At 41.8% G+C, this 22551-nt stretch overlaps 1 protein-coding gene across 9 annotated transcripts in view; it reads right to left on the bottom strand.

Moving 5' to 3' along the window:
* Positions 1–22551, bottom strand: part of UNC13B (unc-13 homolog B) — a 208215-nt gene that overhangs the window by 20270 nt on the left and 165394 nt on the right. For all 9 annotated transcript variants that reach the window (XM_027906490.1, XM_027906498.1, XM_027906507.1 and 6 more), the window contains 8 exons: positions 20703–20829; positions 15331–15427; positions 14394–14537; positions 14178–14255; positions 13567–13644; positions 7076–7164; positions 3794–3946; positions 1745–1868 (listed from right to left, as the gene is read on the bottom strand). In XM_027906490.1, coding sequence (XP_027762291.1) covers positions 1745–1868; positions 3794–3946; positions 7076–7164; positions 13567–13644; positions 14178–14255; positions 14394–14537; positions 15331–15427; positions 20703–20829 — 890 coding nt within the window. The remainder of the gene's footprint in view (positions 1–1744; positions 1869–3793; positions 3947–7075; positions 7165–13566; positions 13645–14177; positions 14256–14393; positions 14538–15330; positions 15428–20702; positions 20830–22551) is intronic.

The raw sequence follows: 22551 nt of genomic DNA, 5'->3' as shown, positions 1-22551 counted from the left end.
AAATTGCTACGACCCAGAGAACAGTGGAAGAAGCTCTTTGTCCTTGTAGCTCATCTAGCCTCAACACAGGTTCCCTGCTCGAGGCCTGCAGACAAGGCCATTTGAATCACTGCACTGTTCACAACTGTCCTTCTGAAACAGCGACTCTCTCCCAGTTTGGACTAGTTCAGCCTCCTTGCTACCATCCAGTGATGACCATTTTGCATTACCTCAGACAACTGAGGGTACGCTTCAGTTTGCTTCTCAATTTGAAACTGAAGTGATGGCAACAAGAAACTGTTTGTGAAGAACACTCTAAAAGGCTCACAGCAACATCCCGCAGATTGGAAGAATTGGCTGATAGCACTTATTGCCTCCTTCATGATACAAGCACTGAATCACTCTCCTACTCTGCCTTTGAAATACAAAACTAGCAAGTATAAAGCTCAAGCAGCTCCTCCCTAGTTCTGTCTGAGGCCCTTGATCTCACTGATTCCATTCCAAATGGGTCATGTTAATGCTGCTCTTACATGATGATTTTAGCACCTGTCCCCAAAGACTCCTTATTAAAAGTGATTCATCCGAGAAAAAGAAGTTTCATCCTCCTAAATTAATTTTCTTTTTCTTCCTTATAAATTAAAAAGGCAAGCAGAAATTATTACTCTGAATCCAAGCTCAGAGAAAGCAGTCTTCAGCAAATTGTGCCTTATGCTAATTTTATGGTTGTAGGTATGACAGCGCAGTTTTAAAGTTGTCATCATCAAGGCCAGAGACAAGGGCCTTCCCTCTCAGAGCAAGAAACACTTCGTTCAAGAGGCAGGTTTGTATCACTTCCCTAGACACTGCAACCCAAGAAGTCCACTCAAAATACATGTGGGAATTGCTGAATAGTGAAAACCACTATTGTTCTTCCCACCACTGGGAAAAAAAACATAAATCTGCATAAATAAGCCACAGACTGGAAGTTTACTCTAACAGAGAGACAAAAAGAACTTCTGGATCATCTGTAAATAATGAGGTTATAGCCCAAACTTCACAATGCCTCCAACTGAGTACCATCCCAGAGCAGCTGGGCATGCGTGACTGATATTTAATCAGTTTCTGTGGTTTCTCAAAATTGGGGAAGAGTTAATCTTCCATTGTTAAAATCACCACTACATTCATGACACACATTCATCCAGCAAGTCCGCAGAGCTGAACAATTACACAAAAGACTTCCTTTGAAGGAAAACTATGTGGACACACTTCCAACTCCCCAACATCACAGACAGAGATTTCCTGCCATGCTGACATTAAAGTCTTCTGGGGAGCAAAACAGGGGATGACTTCATTAATAATCAAGCTCAAATTAACCACATCTGTACAGAGAGACACTCAAATAAGCCCTGCTGATTAGGCAAAAGGGCTTACAGGTGCTGACCTAATGCCATGAACACAACACTAATGGCTCAATAATCCCACATACGCACACAGCTCTCCTTAGAGGATTGCAAATCTCTAATCAATGACAGTTGATACACCGGATAGGAACTCCTTTTGGATCATGGATTTTTAATTGTTTTTTTTTTTTCCTGAGGTTTGCTCTGTATCTTGCAACCCTACTATAAAGAGAGCTGCTCTCTTTCTTTACTAGGTTACAGACATGTTTTTCCAACCTCAAGCAGCCAAATTTACCTGGAGAGATGACTCATTAGGTCAGGGAGATGAGTTACACAGGCAATGGCAACGCTTTCTGGTATGAGTCAGGGAGAAGAAAATGCTTTACCGTATGGTCTGTAAGAGGAGGCAGCACAATCAGCTTCTCCATGGTATTCATTACCACCCTCCAGAGCTCTTTCAGCACCCGCTTCAACACTGTCTTTTCACACACTGTTGCAAACAGAGTCAGGCTGTAGGGAGAGAGCAAGAACTGAGTAAGTTCAAAGAGTCCAATATACAACGAAAGAGGAGATATATATGAAAGAACCAGTGCCTTATCCAAAGCAGTAATAATGATTGCTTTAAGGGTCAAAATCTTCCCTTTTTCACGAAGTATAGCCTTTGCTCAACCTTGGAGTTCTAGAACTAGAGATAATGGCCAAAATGGATTTTTGACATTTCTGATCTCAGTGATTTCTATTTATTGGCCTGGGGGTTACAGAAGGTATCACTTGGTGGTTGGGAATAACATATATAATCCCAATAAGAGCGGGTACCATCAAACAGGTTTCCCTTAAAAAGATGTATCAGGTTTATAGAGAATACAGGAAAAATTATAAATATAGAATAATAAGTTTTAACTTCAAGCTGTTATTATAAGGATATATGTTGAAAGTCTTAAATTAATACTTCCCAGAGTGTTATGCAGAAATTCCTGTACAGCTTCTGATAGCTGCTCAAGTCTCTAAAACTTTAACCTCTACAACCCTCCTGAAGCATCTCTTGGACTCCTCCATATTTTGTTGTGCTTGCATTCAGCACCAGTCAACTGCCATATGTTTGTCTGCTCTAACATAAAGACATTCTTCTTTATCACCCTGGTTTTTCTCCCTTTATTATTGTACAGGCTATCAAAAAAGGCCACAAATCACTAGAACTTCCTTTGCTGGACTTTGGCATTTGCTGATCACACTGGAAAAGCTACAGAACAGGAACTCTGTGGCCAGTAGCAGGGCACAGGTGACAGCTGGCTTTTCTACAGTGTGTAACACCTTCTCCCAGTTTCCCTTCTTCCCCCAACTGGTTAGGCAGTAAATGAACAAAACCAAACAGAGACAAGACTGATGCGGGGGGAGGGAGTAAATGCAGTAAGCATCAAAAAATACTGTCCTTCTTCAAAGGAGGAAAGAAAATAATCCAGGATTGGATTATCATAATCAAAATTACTTGCTCCACAGCTGGATGACAAGCCTGTAGCATACCAAGTTCCCAGTGGCACAAAGGAGTCTAGCTTCTCAGGATTCATGAAGGCATGCATGGAAAAAGCTCAAACAAGAAAGCTCCTAGATGTAATGACTACTGCAGAGAGTCACTTAGCACACAATGACCCAAAGCAAAGATGGGATAATCAACACTAAGAGCAACCAAACTCCCTATATTTTAAACTTGCAAAGCTTCACATCTTTTGCAGCATTTATTATGAAAACTGATGACCGCCCCTTTCAAAATAAAGAACTGCTGTGCATCAGCAGGAGGTTTAGCTTCTACAATGATTAAAAGCTACTTCTCTTTGTAGTTCAAGGCTTGGCTTACAAAAATTATGTCCAGTTAGCCATATTTAGCTGTCCCTGTACAGTTGAATCCTGCTGCATGGTATTAATGGCAACAGTTAATGAAAGCAATGGCTCAAGCTTATGCACATCACATGGTTCAGAAGCTTATTCGCTAGTCAGAACAAACTGGATATGACCAGAACACACACGCTTAACACAACTGGGATCCTGAGTAGTACATGTATCAAGTATGCAAGCACTGTTTTAAATATTTTTGCTAATTGGCTACAGTAAAATACCTATAGGAAAAAAACAACATAGCTACAAAATTTAGAATTTCAAACTTTTCCACTACCTGATCAGTAGTGTGTTTTGCTGATTGCTTTAATTGCCAGAGATAGAGAAAAGAATTGACAGTGTGCTCTGGCACTGAATGAGGGCTGAAGAGGCTATCCATGGCTTGTGAAAAGCAGATATGGGAAGAAAAGCTATCAATTCTTCTTGAAAATTTGGAAACCAGACATCTCAATAAGAATCCAGGAATACAGAGCTATTTTCCTCTCTGCCCCATTCCTGTTCCAATCCAATGAACTTATGTGTAGCATAAATTTGAACACCCTTACTTTCCATCCAGGAAATCCATTAATGGCCTCAGGACATTATCTGCATCTTGTGCAACTGTGTTTCTGGCATTAGCAGCAGAATTTGCTGTCCCTTTCACTTGACAGAGGATATCAGACATTTGCTTGACGCACTCATCAATACGAGTCTGAAAGCTGAAGAGATAGGAGAGAGGAAAAACAAGATTATCAGTGGCAGAGATATAGGGTAAAATATTGCAAGTTCATAAACCATGCACTCAGTTACTCTTCCTTTATGAGACTTGCTGCTCTTTTCTTCACTGCACTTATTTCCAAGGGGCATGTTCTCCAGTTCCTTATGCCCACCACCCACACACAGCTAATCACCTTTGAACACGAGACACAATCACATTTGAGAAGAGTTTGTTCATTCTTCTTGCAGAAAGAAATTAGCCTTTCCTGATTTCAAGAAACGCTGTTATTCTTAGCTCAAAGCACCCTGCTGTATCCTTTTTCTGCTTTCTCCATTTCCCTGCAATGACACAATGCATGCACAACTCTGAGCACCCAGGAGTCCATCAGCAGAAATCTGGTTATGACCCATCACAGGCTAAATCTTTAAAATAGCAGAGACAGCCTGAAGGCAGGCACCAACTTAAAACCAGTTCAGTGCCATACAGTCCATGCCAGGTGTCAAACTGGGATGTGGGGCTCAACTGTGCAATGAGCAGTGTCCCTGTAATGAAGTGACACACAAGGCATTAAAGCACAATTACTTTTCCATCTCTTCCTGCTAAGAGGAGGTTCAAAATTAAATAATGCAATGATAAAAAATTATGAGTAGATCAGCAGAGCTGATAACAAATCAATTCAGCAAATAAAGGAAAATGCTTTGACATTTAAAAGAACAGTTAGTAACAACAGGCACTAGAAGTGACATTTAACTATCCACTAATGGCACAGGGGCTTGAAACCAGGAAGATAAGACACTAGTAGGAGATAGGGTAAAGTTTTAAGAGCAGGGACACAAGTCTGGAAATCAGCTTTGCATCTGCATAAATGACTTGAACTTCTGGCGTGCGAGCAACTCAGGACACCTGTGGGTTGGGTGCTACTGTACAACTGCTCTGCCCTGTGGCTCTCACCTTCCTTCTCCACCCAGTCACCTTTCCTCCACTGCCACCTCCAGCCTCACAGTCCCTCTTGCTCACTTCTAGCATGCCTCTCACTGGAACAATTCCAGAGTTTTCCTTCCATGAAGCCTCCCACCTTCCCCATTTCTAGCAGAGAGAGGCTTGCAGCACTCATTTGTGGCTGCATTGTCAGCTTAACCAGAGACTTAAATCACATCAAATGAAAGAGCATAAAAAAATTTCCTGTACTGCTGACAGTCTCTGTTCTGCCACAGGCTCATCCCACCCCACAGTTCTCCCAGACACTGCATCAGCTGCAGGGCCCTGCTTCAAGACGCATTAAACCTCTCAGCCAGGGCTAAAAAATAACAATGCCTTAAAAGATAAAAAATATTATGAGCTAAAATTTTTACCAACTTTGTGAAAAATAATAAATCAGTTACTGTGGCAACAGGTTCACCTGAATGTGAAGTTTGTGTAGATATACAGCTTGACAGGAGTCTCTGGCAGCAGCAAGCAAACAAATGACCTCACCTATGCTGTCAGACAGGGCCTGCTACTCCTTAATTCCTGCAGAAATTCCCTTCTTCAATCCTTCAGACTCTAGGGACAGAACAACAGCTAGCCTTGCATGAAGTATAAACTCTTCCAAGACTCCTGTTCTCTATGATATCTCTTAAAGCAGAAAGTGCTTCTGTGTCCAGACAAAATCCTCTCTCAGCTCAAAGGTGACGTGAGACCCTGGACATGTGCTGCCTTCTCAGCAAGTGTAGTTATATTACATAGATGAAGAGAAGTTAAGATCTGCAGCATCAGATGTTCACAGTGTTGTAGGAGCAACTGCTTACAGACTCTGCACAGAATATTGCAGATATCTGTCTTATCTTCTAAGTTTAAATCCTTTAGAAGATTTTGCTTATACAGTAAAACTGCAGCTCTGCTTTTCACTCCCTGTTACTGTTAAGGAATGAACAAAGCATCTGAGCCATCTGACTGGCTAAATTTCCTTCTGGCTCATCTCTCTAAAACACTTCCCAGTAGGTATGCTGAAACTGGATAATCTCTTTAAACCATATTTGCAAATGTCAGGATTGTACCTTAATTATTTTGTAGCAGCAACACCATGGAGACAATATTCAGATTAAAAAAAAAAAAACCTCCTAATTATGATTTCTCGCTCACCCTCCATCTAGTTATGAACCTTATCGATTCATTTTGGTTACAGTTTGAGCCTCTCTATTTCTTGCTACAGCATCCATTACTGGCATTGGGAACTCCTCACTTATCCCCCTGCTTAGCTCCCTGTGCTGAAATCCAAACAGTCATTGACAAATCCCACTATGAGTTTTCAGTCATAAATACTGCAAATCTGTAGACCCCAGGAGGCCAAGTTGGTACAATTTGCCTTGTCTTGCCTGTATTCGAGCTACACTATGATTTATTCCTGCATTAATCCTGTTATGGAGCCCAATATGAAATGAATGGGGTTTGTAATGACAAGAGGTTGTTTTTGAAGATCAGTTAGGAGGTCTGCATTTTTAGATTTTCCTTAATTGACAGTTTTTATGGTTTGCTACAAAATTATTATAAAGCTGAGCACATTATCCTCAGGTAAATGGTAACATGATTTGTAATAAAACTTAATTGCTATCAATTACTCTGGCAATATTTTAGAGAGCTCCTCTTCTTGAAACATTAGAAAACACCATTTGCAGCAGCATTGGAGCAAGTCAATCTCAAATTCCAAACCTGTTTCCTTCTTATTCCAATATGCATTTAACAATCAGAAATCAGTCAGCTCTTTCATACATTTACAGCAGAATGTTTAAACATGAATGTTGTTTCATAAACGCTAAGCTGGAAACTGCTTTCTGAGCAGTAAAGGAGCAGGCAATTCTGTTACTGACAAGCACTACTTACAAAAAAAAAATCACTCTATGTAAGTCAAATACATTTCACAGTTGAGAGATCTCCATGTTATATTTTCCAAGCAGAGCAATACAGAAGAGAAAGACTTTAAAAATATTTCTCACTTCTTTAGATGATCTCAGTATTTGAAAGGCAATGAATTTAGGACAAAAAGAAAAATATAATGCAGTTCACAGGAGTTTCTTTTCTCTTCTTAACCTGACTGAATGAGATTAGACAAAAGAAAGGAATGCTTCAAGGACAAGGACCTCCTAATACTCACCTGTTACCAAACACTGCACTCAGCTCATCCAAAACATTGTTCAGCTTCACCTGGAGCTCTTTGAGATGGTCACTTGCTTCTGCATCCAACTGTAGATTAAAAAGAGCATTTAGTTTGAACCTAGAGGGCAGTCTGCTGTCCTTTTCAGTGTTTCTCTTCACTGTTGAGAGTACACTTAATAAGCAGGTGAACTATCCCCACTGGACTCTGCCAGCTAGGATGCTCTCCTCCACTGCCTGCTGCTGCTACAGAAGCTGTGAAATTATCAACATCAATTATTTGCCTAAAAAGCAGCAAGTGATTTCCCCAGGCTCCAGTACCCTTCAATGCCCTTCCTGAGGTTTGTAAAGTTGAGGAATAAAGTGCACGTGAACTCCCTGCGGCAAGAGTGTAACTAGGCAGAGAAATCACGTTCTGTGCAGTATCTTCAGCTCATGGGTCATTTCACGCCTCTAAGTTTAGAATGAGACAGGGCTTTTCAGTGGTTGTTATTTACTTGTGCATGATCTTGAAAGAAGCTGTTTCACCTCCCACCCTGCTGCCAAGTATTCCAGCTGAAGACTGACCCAGCCGCTGCTCTCAGAAGGTTGGACCCCAGAGATTTCTAAAATCTGGCAACAGTATAATGGCATGAGCTGTTGTGCACTCATCACTTTTGGAAAGTATAAGGTCAGCTTTAGGTATTGAGCAGATGTAGCTCTACTCTTACATGGAGCTAGACAGCTTTTTGTATGCAAATATTCAGAGGAGACTTCAGGAAACAAAAACAAAGTGCCCCAAGCACTGCATGAATCCTGTTGACACCTTGGCAGGTTCTGTAAGAAAGCACTTCCTCCATTATTATCAGCACAAAACCACCTGTTCTTACATGGAACAGTGCCCTGTATTCCAGCTGTAGTCATTCCTCCACCATCAAAAGAACCACTTCTGAGCAACCTACCTGTGTGTATACCTAACAACACATGATGAATGCTTTTGGATCACTTGCTCTGAAAAAGTAACTTGTAAAACAGATTTGCCTTTGTATGCAGGCAGGCAAGATGTTTGTAAAATAAAAAACCTCACAGAAATGTTTGTATTTGGCATTCAGCACTTCAGCTCTTACCCTAAGGCAGAGCATCTATTTACAGATGTAATGAGCCAGGTACCAGTACACTGGTATAAGTCAGTTTAGATTTTTACAGTATATCCATCTATATAGGATTTAAACACAATGGGAGTTCCCATTTCTAAATTCAGTGCCAAAGCCCTTTTCATATTCCTCAGCATCTGTCAGAGAAAGCCAAGCCTTAGGGGATTTGGAATCTGATCTGTTCACTTTCCTGTTGTAAGCTGGCATGGAAAATTGACTCTATTACGCATTTGAACCTGTGCTAATGAAACTCCTGGATCAGAATTTTAAAAGTAATTAAACTAAGAACCAACAACCAAGCAAATGATGATTACTTAGGCCTTATAATTTTAAGCATTGCTACCTCTGATTATTTTTCCTTTATTAAACTGAATTTCTCTTCCTATTATCTTTCTATCGCCCTTGCTCTATGACAGCAGAAGGAAGCTAATGTCATGCCAATCAGCCTTCATTCTAGCCAAGCTTGTAGGTAACAAAACAAAAACAGCATCTGGTGGTGGTGGCTTCTCTTGCCTCTACATTAATCTTTCCCTCCCACGACCCAAAGGCACAATGAGTCACAAGCTGTCTGGTTTGTTATCTGGCATGGAACTGTCCCATGATTTTGGCCATTTCTGACAGACTCGAGGTAGGAGACCAGTTCAAGATTCATTAAAACATACCAACTAACTGCTTTTCCAGTTGGGGAAAAAAAAAAAAAAAAGAAAAAAAAAAGCCAGAAGAATTTGGCACAAGACATCTGTTCTTCACAATTTGCTTCTTATGAGCTACCAGGTGCACAATCTAGAAGATGCCTGAGGTCGGGATGAATAGCTTATTGCCCTGGTTCATGAATTATTTTTCTGTGAGGTGGCATGGAGTTACTCTAAGCTTCCCTTTGCTATTGTACTTGTTCACTGCAAACTGATCCTCCTCAGAGCAGAAGAACAGCTGATTGCTGTCCCAGTACTGTGAGAAGGGACAGCTGGAACAATGCTTTGCCAAGGGGATGAGCTCCATTATCTGTGGTAAGGAACTCTCATTCCTCCAAAGCATCAGCTCACAGCTCTCTGGGTGCATCTGGCAAGACAGCTGCCCAGATTTAACTTAGAGGTGCCCAGCCACACCCTCAGGAAGCCAAACCATGCTGGGTAAGCATACTGGTTGAGTGTCCACCAAGTCCTCTGTCATCCTAGAAAAGCTGTTGTCCTCTGAGCAACTGCTACTGAGGAGATGGAGTTCAGATAATACACATTACATAAGTGCTTAGGCTGTGGAATGCTTTGGCTTTGGGAAGCAAATTTCAGGAAATTACCTGAGGATGATTTAAGTCCATTAGGAAGGGGCTGGTAGGTATGTGCGACTATTTCAAACACATAAATTACATGCTAGCTACAAAGTAGTGTAGCACGTGGTGTACTTGCAAACTATTCTTTGCCAATGTGGTGAAGCACTCATAACAGTGTTCAAATGAACCAGCACTGGTATTGCTGCTCCTGCTTGGGAATGAATTCTGAGCATATCAGCTATCATTGATAGCAGGAAATGCATGATAAATCTGGCTGGTAAAGCAGAAAGCAGTGTTAAGCAGCTGGGTCACTGCCACATGTCACATCCACACCGTTTCTGTTGGAAGCTGGATGTGAGCAGGCTTATGGTCTCCATTCTCTGAGTGTATCAGAGATAATTCAGAGGAGGAATGAAAAGTCCTCTGTGCAAAAAAAAGGCACAGTACCCACAGTGAGGTGGCTTCTGATCTCTTGAGCCAGTGTTTCAATTCCAGTCAAATTTGTGTATTTGAGACTAAATGTGTGATACTGAAAAAACTGAGATGCAAAGAATGAAAAGCTAACCCTGAATTTAAATTTCAGGGAGGAAATCAGGGCTCTGTTAATTTTCTGCCAAGATTTGAGACTTGGTACTTCAGAGAACCTGGGCTTCAAAGTCTCATCCAAGCCCATTTAGGGCTGAAATCTCAAGTTGTCTTCTAATCTGAATGGTGGCATTTACAGCACAGGGCTATCAACTTGCATTTAGGTTGATCTCCTGCTTCTCTCATGCATGAAACAGAACCCCTGAGTCTAAGAATTTGCTGTCATGGGGTCCAAGTTATCCAAGAGATGCCACTGGTTCTTCTTTGGTTTCTACACCAACTGCTGAAGTGCAAGTGAGCAGAACTGAAAGGCTTTTCTGTAGCTGGTGTAGGTGGAGAGACACAGCCCTCACCTTTTAAAAGGCTGAAGATGTTAATCAATTCACATATACAAGGCAGAGACACTGCGAAATCATCACGTCTGACCTAACCTATCAGCAGGTAAAGAATTACGCCCTGCTAACTTATTTTAGCTTTATGCTAGTAATGGAGTTCCTCTGACTCCAGTTTGAAGCTGCTTATTTTTGCTGTGCCTTTCTCTACCAGCCCATGGGAGCTCCACTCTGCAGAGGTGACTGAGAGGCAGGGAGCTCACCAGGTCCAACCCCCTTTTAAGGACCTGCACTGAATCCAAACAACAGCTGCCAACTTCCCAAATACTAGGGTGGCCTTAGCTATGGCATGTGGGAAGCTAAAGAGGAGCAAACAGTGGATACCGCAAATCCTCTGAGAACATTGCTATTAAATCTTGGCTGTTTCTAAGCTGCCCTGCAATTTGTTATTCAGGTGGCTAACTTAGGATTTAAAATGTGGGCTAACTCTGGCTAAGCATTAAGAGGAGAGTTTCCTAAAGCTTTAATTGTGCAGATTAGCTTGAAACCAAAGGCATGAAAATTGTGTGATGACAATATGCAGCTACTCAGCAGCTAATTCCTTGAGTTCCCCAGGCAGTGCTTGTCTCTGATACTCACCTCACATGATTGACTTCAGGGAAAAAAAAGGTGTAGAAATGTTTTAAACTAGTCTTTCACAGTACATCTAGAGTCCAGCAGTATGCAATGCAGTACTACACTTTTTAATTTCAGTGGCATGAGTTCATTACTTGTAAAAAGCTAAGCAAAATAACGGACTGCAGGCTGAACTCTGCAGGAAAACTGCAGAGGTGGGTGGAAAACAAAGGAGACATTGGGTTTTATTAGATAAAGTATGAATAATTAAATAAATGGGCCAAGTTCAGGCAAACACTAGCAGTGAATGTATGTAGCCCACGTTAGCACAGAGCTAATTATAATCTCCATTCTGCGGTGTATTGGAGATAATTCAGATGAATCAAAGGTTTCAAAAGGTGTTCATCAGTTTTTATCCAGGACTCACCCCCCCAGTTCCACTGTTCATTATGCTTTTAATGCAATCTGCCACTCCATAAACACTGCCTTTCCAAAACATGCTTTAGGGATGTCTGAGAATGCTCCTGAGTCATGGTCATGCTGTTTTGATCCCATGAGATCAACACAGCACAAAAGGGAAATAAAATTATTAATTATAATTCCCAAAAATAATTTAAGATACTTTTCTCTGTGTATGCACATATGTATGTGTGTGCATAAATATATTTGCCTTGAGTTCTCAAGCACAGACCCAAGAGAATGCCTCCACACAGAGCTCTCTGAAGCTTTGCTGGCTGTTGTCCTTATTGTTTCTGACTAATAATGTTCACAGATCACATGATGTCAACACATTAAACCAGAAATGCCGGGCAATTTTTGCCCTGTTTTGTACCTGGGTGATGTATAGATGAATATAAAAGAGATCTCTCACAGAAAGTAAGAACTGTCCTTCCTGAAGGAGGATAAAACCCACAGCTACGTTTTCCAAAAAGTCCTGTTTTCAAAGCTGTTGTCTCACCAATTGTTACCCAATAGTCAGGTTCAATCTGCATCAGAAAGACTACTCTACTAGGACAAGACCTTGTTTACTCTAGCAAAACAGAGAACCTGCAGGTTTCAAGTCAAGAAGCAAATGTACGACATAGTCACCAAGCAGGAAACCCCTGGGGACAGCAAATAATGCAGGCACCTAACACAACACGATTTATTTCTGGTGATCAGCAGCAGCCCCATGAAGTGCAGTAAGCATCATTTGAGAAGAAAAGAAAAAATCACTTCCAAAAACCAGCTTCCTAGTGTGTTTGTCACATTTCTTCCTGTGTGTTTTATTGCTCACGGTCTGGATTTCTCTCCCCTTTTTTTCTTTTGATTCCACAGCACAGGGGAAATAGTGGAATTATTACCTTTGTTTTATCTTACTTACACCTCCTGAGGAACGCTTTAAGGGGCAGAATGCAGAAAAGAAGTCTAGGGAAAGTAGCCAACAGTCTCAAGAAACACCTGTTATTCTCCACTTATTTAATACAGTATCAGGGGATATTTTCAATTTGAACTATAGGGAAATTCTACTTAATGGCTACCGCTACAGAAAATAGTAGCAAATTGCTTCCTTAAGGGAAATTAAATGCACAGGCATTAAAATTTTATAAGCCACTTCACAAACATTTCATCACAAGTTTACTTTTTTCCCCAAAAATGAGCATTTAGCTACTGCTGCTATTACAGCTGGGACCATATAGCTCTTGATGTAGGGCTCAGAAATTAGTATTGTTGAGGTGACATGTAAAAGAATGACAGCAGTTTTCCTTGCCTCATGGGGCAAATCTATTTGTTGAGATTTTTGCCACTTCATAGAATTCTGCCACTGAGCACAAGAAAGCTTTGGAAAAGCAATATAGGCAAAAACTAAGCTGTCCATCAGCAAAGCTGACTCTCCTCTTGGCATACAGGTCATAGCACAGGCTCTATCACAACACAACCAAAGTAAATGCACTTGATAATAATTTTTTCCTAACATCAGCATCAGCAGGCTTTTCTTCATCTTCCTGAATCTTGAAAAGCAGTGAAAAAAGAAGAGGAAAAAAAAAGATACATACATTATATTAGAACAGAAAGAGTGATCTGGGGAGAATAAAACATTATTTCTGTAAAAATGACCATCTCATAAAAAAATAGACACATCTGAGTATCCCTCAAAACATGAGTGCAGAACTCTTATTTGCATATCTATAATGTATTGGATTTTGGACATTTCATACTAAAGGTACTGTCCCACAATTGCATGCCATATAAAATGATTCAACTCTCAACAGTTCTCAGACTTCTCTGTCTTCAGGGTTGAGAAACCACCAGCCACACCCACATGAAGCCCACATGAGCATGGCATGCAACCTTCCCTTTCCTTCTCCATGCTATTCTGTGCTTCAAAATATTTGGTTCTGCTTTTTATGACAGATATGGGTGAAAAGTCTTCAGCCACTGCTGCCTCCTCACACTTACAGGGCCAGGTGTCACAAGGCTCTTCTCATGACTTCAGGCCTAAAGAACCATCACAATGCACATACCCCAGTAACAACGGTGCAGCAGGAATGAGCAACACTCAGTCTCCGGGCTCTCTTACCTCTTTACCACCCATGGCTTCAAACATCTTCTCCAGCTGCACCCGCAGTTGTTGGATGTTATTCATCAGGATGCAGGGCTGCAGGGACAAAAGCAGGTGCCTGTTACTGCTCAGGATGCCAACACATCATCATCAGTGAGAGACCTTGTGCCTCAGTACGCTTCCCCAAGTACCACCAGATCCGAGAGTCAAACAAGAGGAAAGGCATGCACAGATTTCAGCACTCAAACATAAAAAAACCACCAAAAACAACCAAGTCATTTTTCTACAGCTTGAAATGGGACAGTCAGTTTCAGAACACCCAGATAGGAGATGTCTGCAAAGTACCAGATCTACAGAGCAATCTGTGCCCACTTTTCAGTCACCTCTGTAACACACAACTCAGGTAGTGTGGAAGTTAATTTCAAGGCAACCTCTCAGCCTCCAAGCCCTGCAGATCATCTTCAGGACCTGTTTTTATTTTAGGGCCAAGCCACAATTCAATCTGCAAAAGCAAATGAATGATGATAACACTGCTAAAAATATTTACACCATCACCACGGCCAGGTGCAATGGGAGACTGGTTTCATCAGGACAATTATGTGATTCTCCAAAGCAAAAGAGAAGCTCACCAGTTTCTCCTTGGAACAGTAGGACTCGAAGCTCTTGGAGAGTATGTCAGCATACTCCATCAGCACTTTCCCAATAGTCTGTGAAGACAAGATATGAGCACTGTTACCTGTCCTCTACCACTGCATAAGAACTCCAGGAAATAAAACAAAAAACCCCTTCACATTGTTTTACATCTTACTAAGGAAAGACTAACATCTGGATGCTGAGGATATTACCTTAGCGAACCTCCTATTATAATGAGCAACAATGACAGGATCTGGGCACTCCAGCTTCTTAATGATCTCAAAGCTCTGATTGAGCTGGGTGAAGACATCCACCACCGAGCAAGAGAACAGAGCATGCTCAGACGTTTGCTGGAACTAAAACAGAATTACAGAGAGTCACTGTCAAGCAGAGAGATCTGAAATAACACCCATTTCATGTGTGTTTCCATCATTTGTGCCATTGAAGGCAGGACAAATTTATCCAAACCTACGTCTTCCTCAGAATTAGTCAGAAAAACTCTCCAAAAGGCCTAGAGATGCTAAATAGCCAGTTCAGTTGGGTTGTAAGTTTACTGTCCTTTACTAGTGATGACATGACAGGCACCAGGGAAGTGCAGCTTGATGCTGAGAATCTTGATGAAATGCATGGTCTGTCAGTTAATGAGGAAAGAAGGAGAGAGTCAAGAGCTCTTTTTAATCTTTTTTTTTTTTTAAAAATTTAGATATTAAACAAACTGTTTCCATTAGTACCACAGACTACAGTCACTGAATAAACGAGAAAGCTCTTCTCTCCATTGGGAATAGTCAGCAAATTAAGAATAAGATTGGTCTGTCAGTGGATTAAGGTCACATTCTCACTGCATGACTAAGTACATGCAAAGTGCCTCAATTTTCAATTTCAATTACCTCTCCCAAACAGAGAGAGCACCAAGCCACTGCCTGACAGATTAACAGCAGCAGAACAGACATAAATGAATTATATATACCTTGCTATTAGAAAGCTCTCTGTGACCTGTAAAGTCCTAAAATAAATGAGTTTCCCAGTTGTTTGGCAAGCATAAAGGGCCACATGCTCCATTTGTATGACAGCTGAATTCACAGTGTTTTATTTGGTTCTGTGCACTGAACGATGTAGGACCAAGTGTTTCACTCAGTGTGACCTACATACCCCGTCTTTTTTATCTCTCTCCAGAGCACCATGCAGGAAGTCTAAGGAAACATCTTCATTTTCATCCAGCCACTGCATCACAAATTGCTCAAACCACCTGCGGGAGGGTCAGGAAAGACAGCAAGTTACAGCAGGAAACAGAGCACTCCAACCAGTGCTACAGTTCCAGCCAGCCTTATGAAAGCTTGCCACTGTTAGATGTCTGAGTGCTGCTGTCCGTGCATGCAGTCCAAGTTCCCAAATATACTCGTACCTGTTCTGAAGCAACCAGTGAGCAGGGCCTGTACCATGACTTGGGCTGGACCAGCAGGACACAGCCCAGCTCAGCCTCTGCAGACTGCTGGTCCTGATTTGTTTTCGTCCTTCTCCCCATCTTTTCTCTTCTTGGTACCTTCCCTTTCCCGCCCCCACCCCCGAGAACCACATTTAACTTTGCATCATCTCAAAGCACTTTGTTGTTTCTTCCCCTTTCACTCAAGTGCCAGACAGCACAAGGGAGGCCTCCACACCCACTATCTCTGCATGCCAAAGGGCACCTCTCCTGCTGCCCACTTGGATGTACCAGCTTTCACGTGAGAGCTGCAAACAAGTATAAAGGGAGGAAAAGAAGCACGTGTTTCCCAGGGCCCTTAAGTCACCTCATCTGGAGATACAGGTATCTTCCTGGAATACCAGGCAGAAGAATTAAGGCTAGAAGTTTTCTCCACTTTAGTCCTGCTCTCCCCTTCCCCGAGGCTCCCTTAGAAAACCCTCCCATTTCCATGGGCTGCTGGTCTCACTGTGAAGATACCTGAATAAGATCAACCTCTGGTGACATTTCCTAGGGCTTGACAGCCTGTCAGCAGCTATTCACTGTTTTCCTCTGAAGAAGCACACACTTAATTCATGTTGAGTACTGGACCAACTGCATTGGTGCAAGAACCCCAAAATAGGGAATTTCAAGAACAAGGACAACAAAGTTTGTTGTTCCCCTTCACTGTGGAGGATAAGCTAAATGGTAGAGGAGAACTTAAGAAGCTGCCATTGCTGAATCTGACACATGAGCAGTTTCTCACATGAGCTGGCGTCTGCAGTTACCTCCTGCACTGAACAAAAGGCTTCTACGTTATCCCACCTTGTCCAAACAGGCAAGGTGAGAGGCAGCTCCAGTGATGGGATCTTACAGCTGGTCCCTCTGTTCTCTGCTCTGTGGGACATATTCACACAGTACAAAAAGGGGGTGGTGGTGGTGTTTTTGTTGTCTGTGTTTAAGCAGTAACATAGCACTTACAGCCTTATTTAAATGTCTGTCTAGAATTTGTTGCATGCAAGTGCCAACATAGCACAGCTGAAGCAAATCTTCATTTCAAATATTACTAAACAGCATTCACAAATAAAAGGAAAAAGTGTCCATGTGTGATTTAGTCCATACAAAAGATTATTATATGAGCTTCAGAGAGTACAGCCTCCTCTAAACAGGCAGCTGTGTTCATAGAGATTGTGCTAATTATGGGCTGAGTTTGCAAAGAACATGAAAGCATGTGCCAGACATGAGAGGGAGATCAAGAGCAAATTCACAGGCAAAGCACACTAGATAGCCTTAAATACTCTCTACACTTTGAAATATAAAGCACATCAATGCTAATATTGGAAATTGTAACTGACACAGTGTTAAAATGCCAACAGAAACCTGTCTATGCAGCCCTATTTATTATAGACAGCAACAGTGGAACACTGTCACAGACATATGGACTTCCTGTATTCTGGAAAAATTCCTTTTGAATGGCACTTCAGGCTCCTAAAAGTCAGCATATGTTGAAGTCTGCTGCAAGTTTCTCAAGCTTTCAACATTTTCTTTTAAACTGCAATAGTGTATTTTAAACAGCTCGAGCCTTAGAAGGGAACTCAGGCATTTTACAAGGAAGCAGCTATATATCTTCCACCTGTTTCACAGTTCCCAGGCTGTGAGCTGTTGACTGCTTCACATGTCATAGGTCAGTGCACAGGGAGGATTACTTGTTGGTGCCAGAAGCCACAGTTTTCACTCTGAGAAGCAGAGCAACTTCCTGATTATCATTCATCCTTAGTTACTGCACCACATTCACAAGAAAGAGCCATTTGCTGTTGAGAACAGTCACTGCCCATTTTTATGGCTACCATATGTTGACCTACAAAATCAGGTGCGTAGGTATTTTACTGTCTTGCCAAATTGTCTAAACAAAGGTGGCAACAAAAAAGGTGGGTGGGTGGGTGGGTATGGTATATTTCCTTCCCCCTCATTAAAAAAAGCATTGCCTTCAGGAAAAAGTTTACTATGAATATTAAGTGAATCACTTAGGTCAGGTCAGGATATTCCGTAGATATATTTGCAAGGCCAGCCTAAACTTTGCCCTTTATTTCTGGCAGGAAAACACAAGAGATGAAAATAATTCATAAATACTTCCAGTCTATGTGCATATTCAGGACCAAAATGTGCTCTGAACTGTAACACAAACCTAGAGTTATCTTAGGCCAAGTACCCCTTACAGTGCTCTACTATCAGGTCTTGGGCTGCTGAGCAAGTGAGGGGGACTGCAAAGGCAACATATTCTAGAACCATATTCAAAATTATCTAGCACAAAACCGAATAAAAATAATCTGATTTCATGCAGAAATAGCTTCAAAATGTTATATGGCAAATATCTTCTCCCTCGTCTGCTTCAATTATTGATCCAGACGCAAACGTTGTAATGACTCACGCACCAGCACACAAGGCAGTAGCTCACAGTGCTGCTTCAGAGACATTCTGTGCTCACTGGGGTCAGCACTGACTCCAGACAGCACAGAAAACCCCTCCAAACGAGGTATGCATGGAACACGCTTCAGTCCTGCCTGCTGGGAAAGGGAGCAGCACTTTGGGATTAAATGGAAGTTTACCTCTGCTGGCTGCATGACAGAGAGGTAACACAAAAGGCTACCATTTCAGCTTGGCCAAGAGCATGGCTCCTGCAGTGTGACACTTTACAGGTGAATTGATCTTGTGCATTTGCTGTGGGTATCCAGTGAACAACCTCTGGGCCTTGGCAAGTGCTGAGGCAAGAAGGCAGGCAGGGTTCCAAAGAGTAGAAGAATAAATACTGTGTTTGATGAAGAGAGCCAGGATAAGTCAATAGAATCTCAAGGAAGGAATACCTTCCCCCACCAGAGAGGAGGCAGCTACAATGCTAGCTGCATGCTAACATCAGTATTAAAGCAAAACATAGAACACTTATTTTACACATCTAAAAAGCTAGGTTAGCTGGCAGCTAAAAGCTGAAGAGAGGAAGTTTTGAAGACTCACTCCCAGATACATAGCTATTTCCGTGTCAGAAACTGCTGCCAATTTTCAGAAAATAAAGGAAGTATAAAAACTTCAGCTTCAATACTTTGGAGCCTTCACTTTGTTCAATTATATCTCAAGGCTATCAGAAACATGGTTTCTCATAGTTTCAACATGAAAAGCGAGTCTGTGGATAACCTCTTGTCTGACAAGAAGTCAGACAACCCAACTGTTGTCTGGACAGCAGCAATTTAGTTTCACCTAAAGAGTTTACTGATGTGCTAACCTGATGTGTGGACTCCTTTGTTTAAGGAAGTTTCAAGACTAAAAGTACTTGTGATGAAGCAAATCAAAGGACAAGAGCACATAGCTGTAATTGATATCAAAGGGATATTTCATGACAGGTGAAGGTTATGGTTGAAATAAACATCACCTATGTGTGACAATGTGCCTATTGTACTAAAATAAAAGAGTGAAGTAACAAAGGCATTGGCTGCAAATGCACATGAGCACTGAAGCTCTACCACAAAGGCCAGCAGAGCAGAACAGACTGCAGAAGTCTGCAGAACAAAAGTGAGCATCATTATCATGATTACACAGGAGAAAAAGAGAGATTAAGAATGTCTGATGGCTTGCCTGAGACTGCCCCGACTCAGAGGCGCAGCAAAGAGAACAGGGCTTCTGAGACTGCCATTCCAGCACCCTGTTCACTGAGTTTATGCCTCTTGCTGACCTGATTTGTTAATCAACGCCCACAGCCCATGCCGAGCAATTATGCCAACTGCCTCTGTCTTATTAGTATGCAGCTGGCACCAAGCTTGAGGGACCACATGCACAACAGGATGGGAGGAGAATTCAAAGTGCCAAACTGGAAACACAGTCCATGTTTTTCAAGGAGGACATGTGCAAAGTGCTGCATTTGGACAGAAGTGAACAGGATGTGAACAGCAGCGTGGTAGGACACAACGCTGAGGGTGCCCGTGGGCTGGCCTGTGGCCCACTGGAAGCATCACTAGTCAGTGATACCTCTGAATAAAATTAAAAAAAAAAAAAAAGAGGTGCTGTCAACTCAGAGAGCAGCACCAACTGTCTGCAAGGCAATGCAAGGCAAGGTCTAGATGAAACATCGATATTTAAGGCTGTGTATCGTATGTTCAGACACAGGCCAGCTGGAAAGAGGTGAGTAAACCTCTTTTACAAGGAAAGCTGGGAAGAAACAAGAACCAGCAGAAGACTAGGAGGAGACATGAGTAGAACATTTTAGTCTTGTAAAGCAGGAACAATTTATTCTCCGCGCTCAGCCTATAACAACCTAAAATCAAAACAAGAAAGATTTGGAGGGAGAAAAAGGAAAGTGTGTTAAACCCCCGAAAACCAATGGAGGGATAACAATGAAGCACAAGAAAAAAGGAGATGTGGTGCAACCACCACTGAAAGCCTCTGAAAACCAGTTAAAACAGTGGGCAGACCCAGGATACCTGCTCTTGACTTAGGCAAGGAACTCTAGCTACAGCATTATCTCTGGGTTGCTCCCTTTTGGGCTCATACACCTTTTCCAGGTCTGAAATCTACTGTTGCTCTTTTAAAGTTAAATAGAAGTTACAAACAACTGCTTCGAGCCCAAGAGCAAAAGCTTATCTGATGTTTACAGCTAAACCACCCAGTCTTTCTAAAAAAGAGAAAACATCTTACAAATCCTGTTGTCTGTACATATGACATCCACACACAGAGACATACAGTATATACACATAAACCTGTACATACTAACACAAGAATGCAAGCCTACATCTGCTGTTCAAGAACTGACCAAAGCCCACACTGCAGGCACAGAGTGACTTAGAGACTGTCCATGCCATTGCTAAAGCTTTTGAAATGTTGGGAGATACTGTACAATAAGGGACTGAGTTGGGTTGGGGCAGTGGCACAGAACACCACAGGGGACTAACATGCACATAAAAAAAGCACAGAAAATCAGGAGTGAAGACATGCTGTACCATGAAGGCAGTCACGGGAGAACCAAATGATCCCTCTACCCTCAAGGTAACACAAGGAGACAGATAGCAGGGATTTACTAAAGGAGACGTAATACACTCACGCTGGATATTCAGGCACTTTTCCCTTGAAGGCAGGCAGATCACGAACATATTCATTGTACAGCCACTTCACTTTGAAGTGTAAATTCATATAGTCCGCGCTTTTACACAGTCTGTGTTTCTCATGCTCTGTAAGGAAGGAAAAATAAGCAGTTAGGCCTGAACTTACCACTATCATTGCCGTCAGGCATAGGAAGGTTTTATAAAGCATATCTGCACTATGCAATGTTTTGAGGATGAAGCATCTATAGAGTCATAAAATCTTCACAACACAGGATTTTGGCAGCAGGCACAGATTCTTGGAGGTTGACCATTGGGGTTCTGGAGTTTATTTCTGTAGCTCTAATTAATACTTCCATTTGTTGAAGATTTTTGGTTGTCAAAGCAATAAAAACAGAGCAATCTCTTATGGTCTTTTCATTTAACATATCACAGTTGAGATTCCATCATTGCAGAGGAAAAATCATGGCAAGCAAATCTGTTCACTCTTGGATACAAAGGCAATAGCAACATGTTACACTACATCCCATAGGAGACAAGTAGAAAACACCAAGAGTTTGACAGTATGAGTCACAAGCAAGTTCAAATGAACTACGCAGGAGGTGGAGTCTTTCCTGATCCCTTCTTTTCCAGAAGGCAGTATCTGCTGTTGAGCCTCTTCCTCCCTCCAGGTTTCCTCATGTTTTTGTATCCAGACAATGCTGGGACAATGCAGTTTTTCCCTGTGTAATGCACATACCTCCATAGCATGACCCTTCCCACACGCCTCTGCTGCTGAAGCACTGGCCATACTCAGACTTACGTTACAGCTCCTCAGATCACAGCTCCCCTTACTTAACACAAGGAAAGTATGCACCATGTCTTCACTCTCAAGGCCCTTCACAGCCTACGTCCACACTACCATCTTCCAGCAATTGACTCCCACCTCTGATCAGCCCACAAACCCTGTTTTTAAACTACTTGTTAAGTTCTCCCCAACGCTTTCTCCAAAGCCACCCCTCATGTGCTTACAACAGGCAGCTCCTTCTACTGCACTGCTTTTCTTCAAAATCTCCCTTGAAAAGATTGAAATTAATTCCTTTTTCATGATGCTATGAGGATTCAGCAGCTGGCTTTTGTCTGCACTGTGATCCTGAGTTATCAGGTGATCAATTCTGCACTGCCGCTTCCCAGTGCTGCCTGTCCATATCCATCTCTTTTGTTTGCCAAGCTTCACAGCAGGAATACACTTTGTGCCAAACTTCTTTGTTCACTCTAGCACCACAACAATCTGCTACTCCATGACTACAGTGAGATATTATACTAAGACACACATGATTTTAGCTCAGGCTCAGTTTTATATCCTTAGAATTTGACTTTAGACTTATCTTCCTATCTTACATGTGGGTACCTCATAACTGATGTAACTTTCCATGGGCATCACTGCTGATATGCAGACAGGATTCAGCTATGTTAAAAAGAGGAAGTATTTTTCTTAACTTTGAATGGCTTTAATTTAGGACTTCAGTAGAGGTATCCAGTAACTGAGTAGATCTATGCACATGTGAGCAATACATGCTACAGACACTCATAAATGGAAGACACATCTTCATGATGCAAAATGGCCATAGTTTTCTAATCAGTTACCTGACAGACAAGCTTATCTTACATCATCATCATCAGCATCATTATCATCATCATCATCATCATCATCATCATCATCATCATCATCATCATCATCATCATCATCATCATCATCATCTATTTTCATGTAAATGTGAATTCTTGCAACTAATTCAAAACACTGAGGAACTTCCACATCTCTCTTGGAGCTTCACCAATCTGCACAAGAAGAAGGTCCACATCAAGTAC

Source organism: Empidonax traillii, unplaced genomic scaffold (genome assembly GCF_003031625.1).
Source record: "Empidonax traillii isolate 1590-97213 ecotype Southwest subspecies unplaced genomic scaffold, ASM303162v1 scaffold26:size2357266, whole genome shotgun sequence".
NCBI classification, from domain to species: Eukaryota; Metazoa; Chordata; class Aves; order Passeriformes; family Tyrannidae; genus Empidonax; species Empidonax traillii.
Note: the sequence above shows the minus strand (reverse complement) of the source record. Positions and strands in the feature narration are given on the sequence as shown.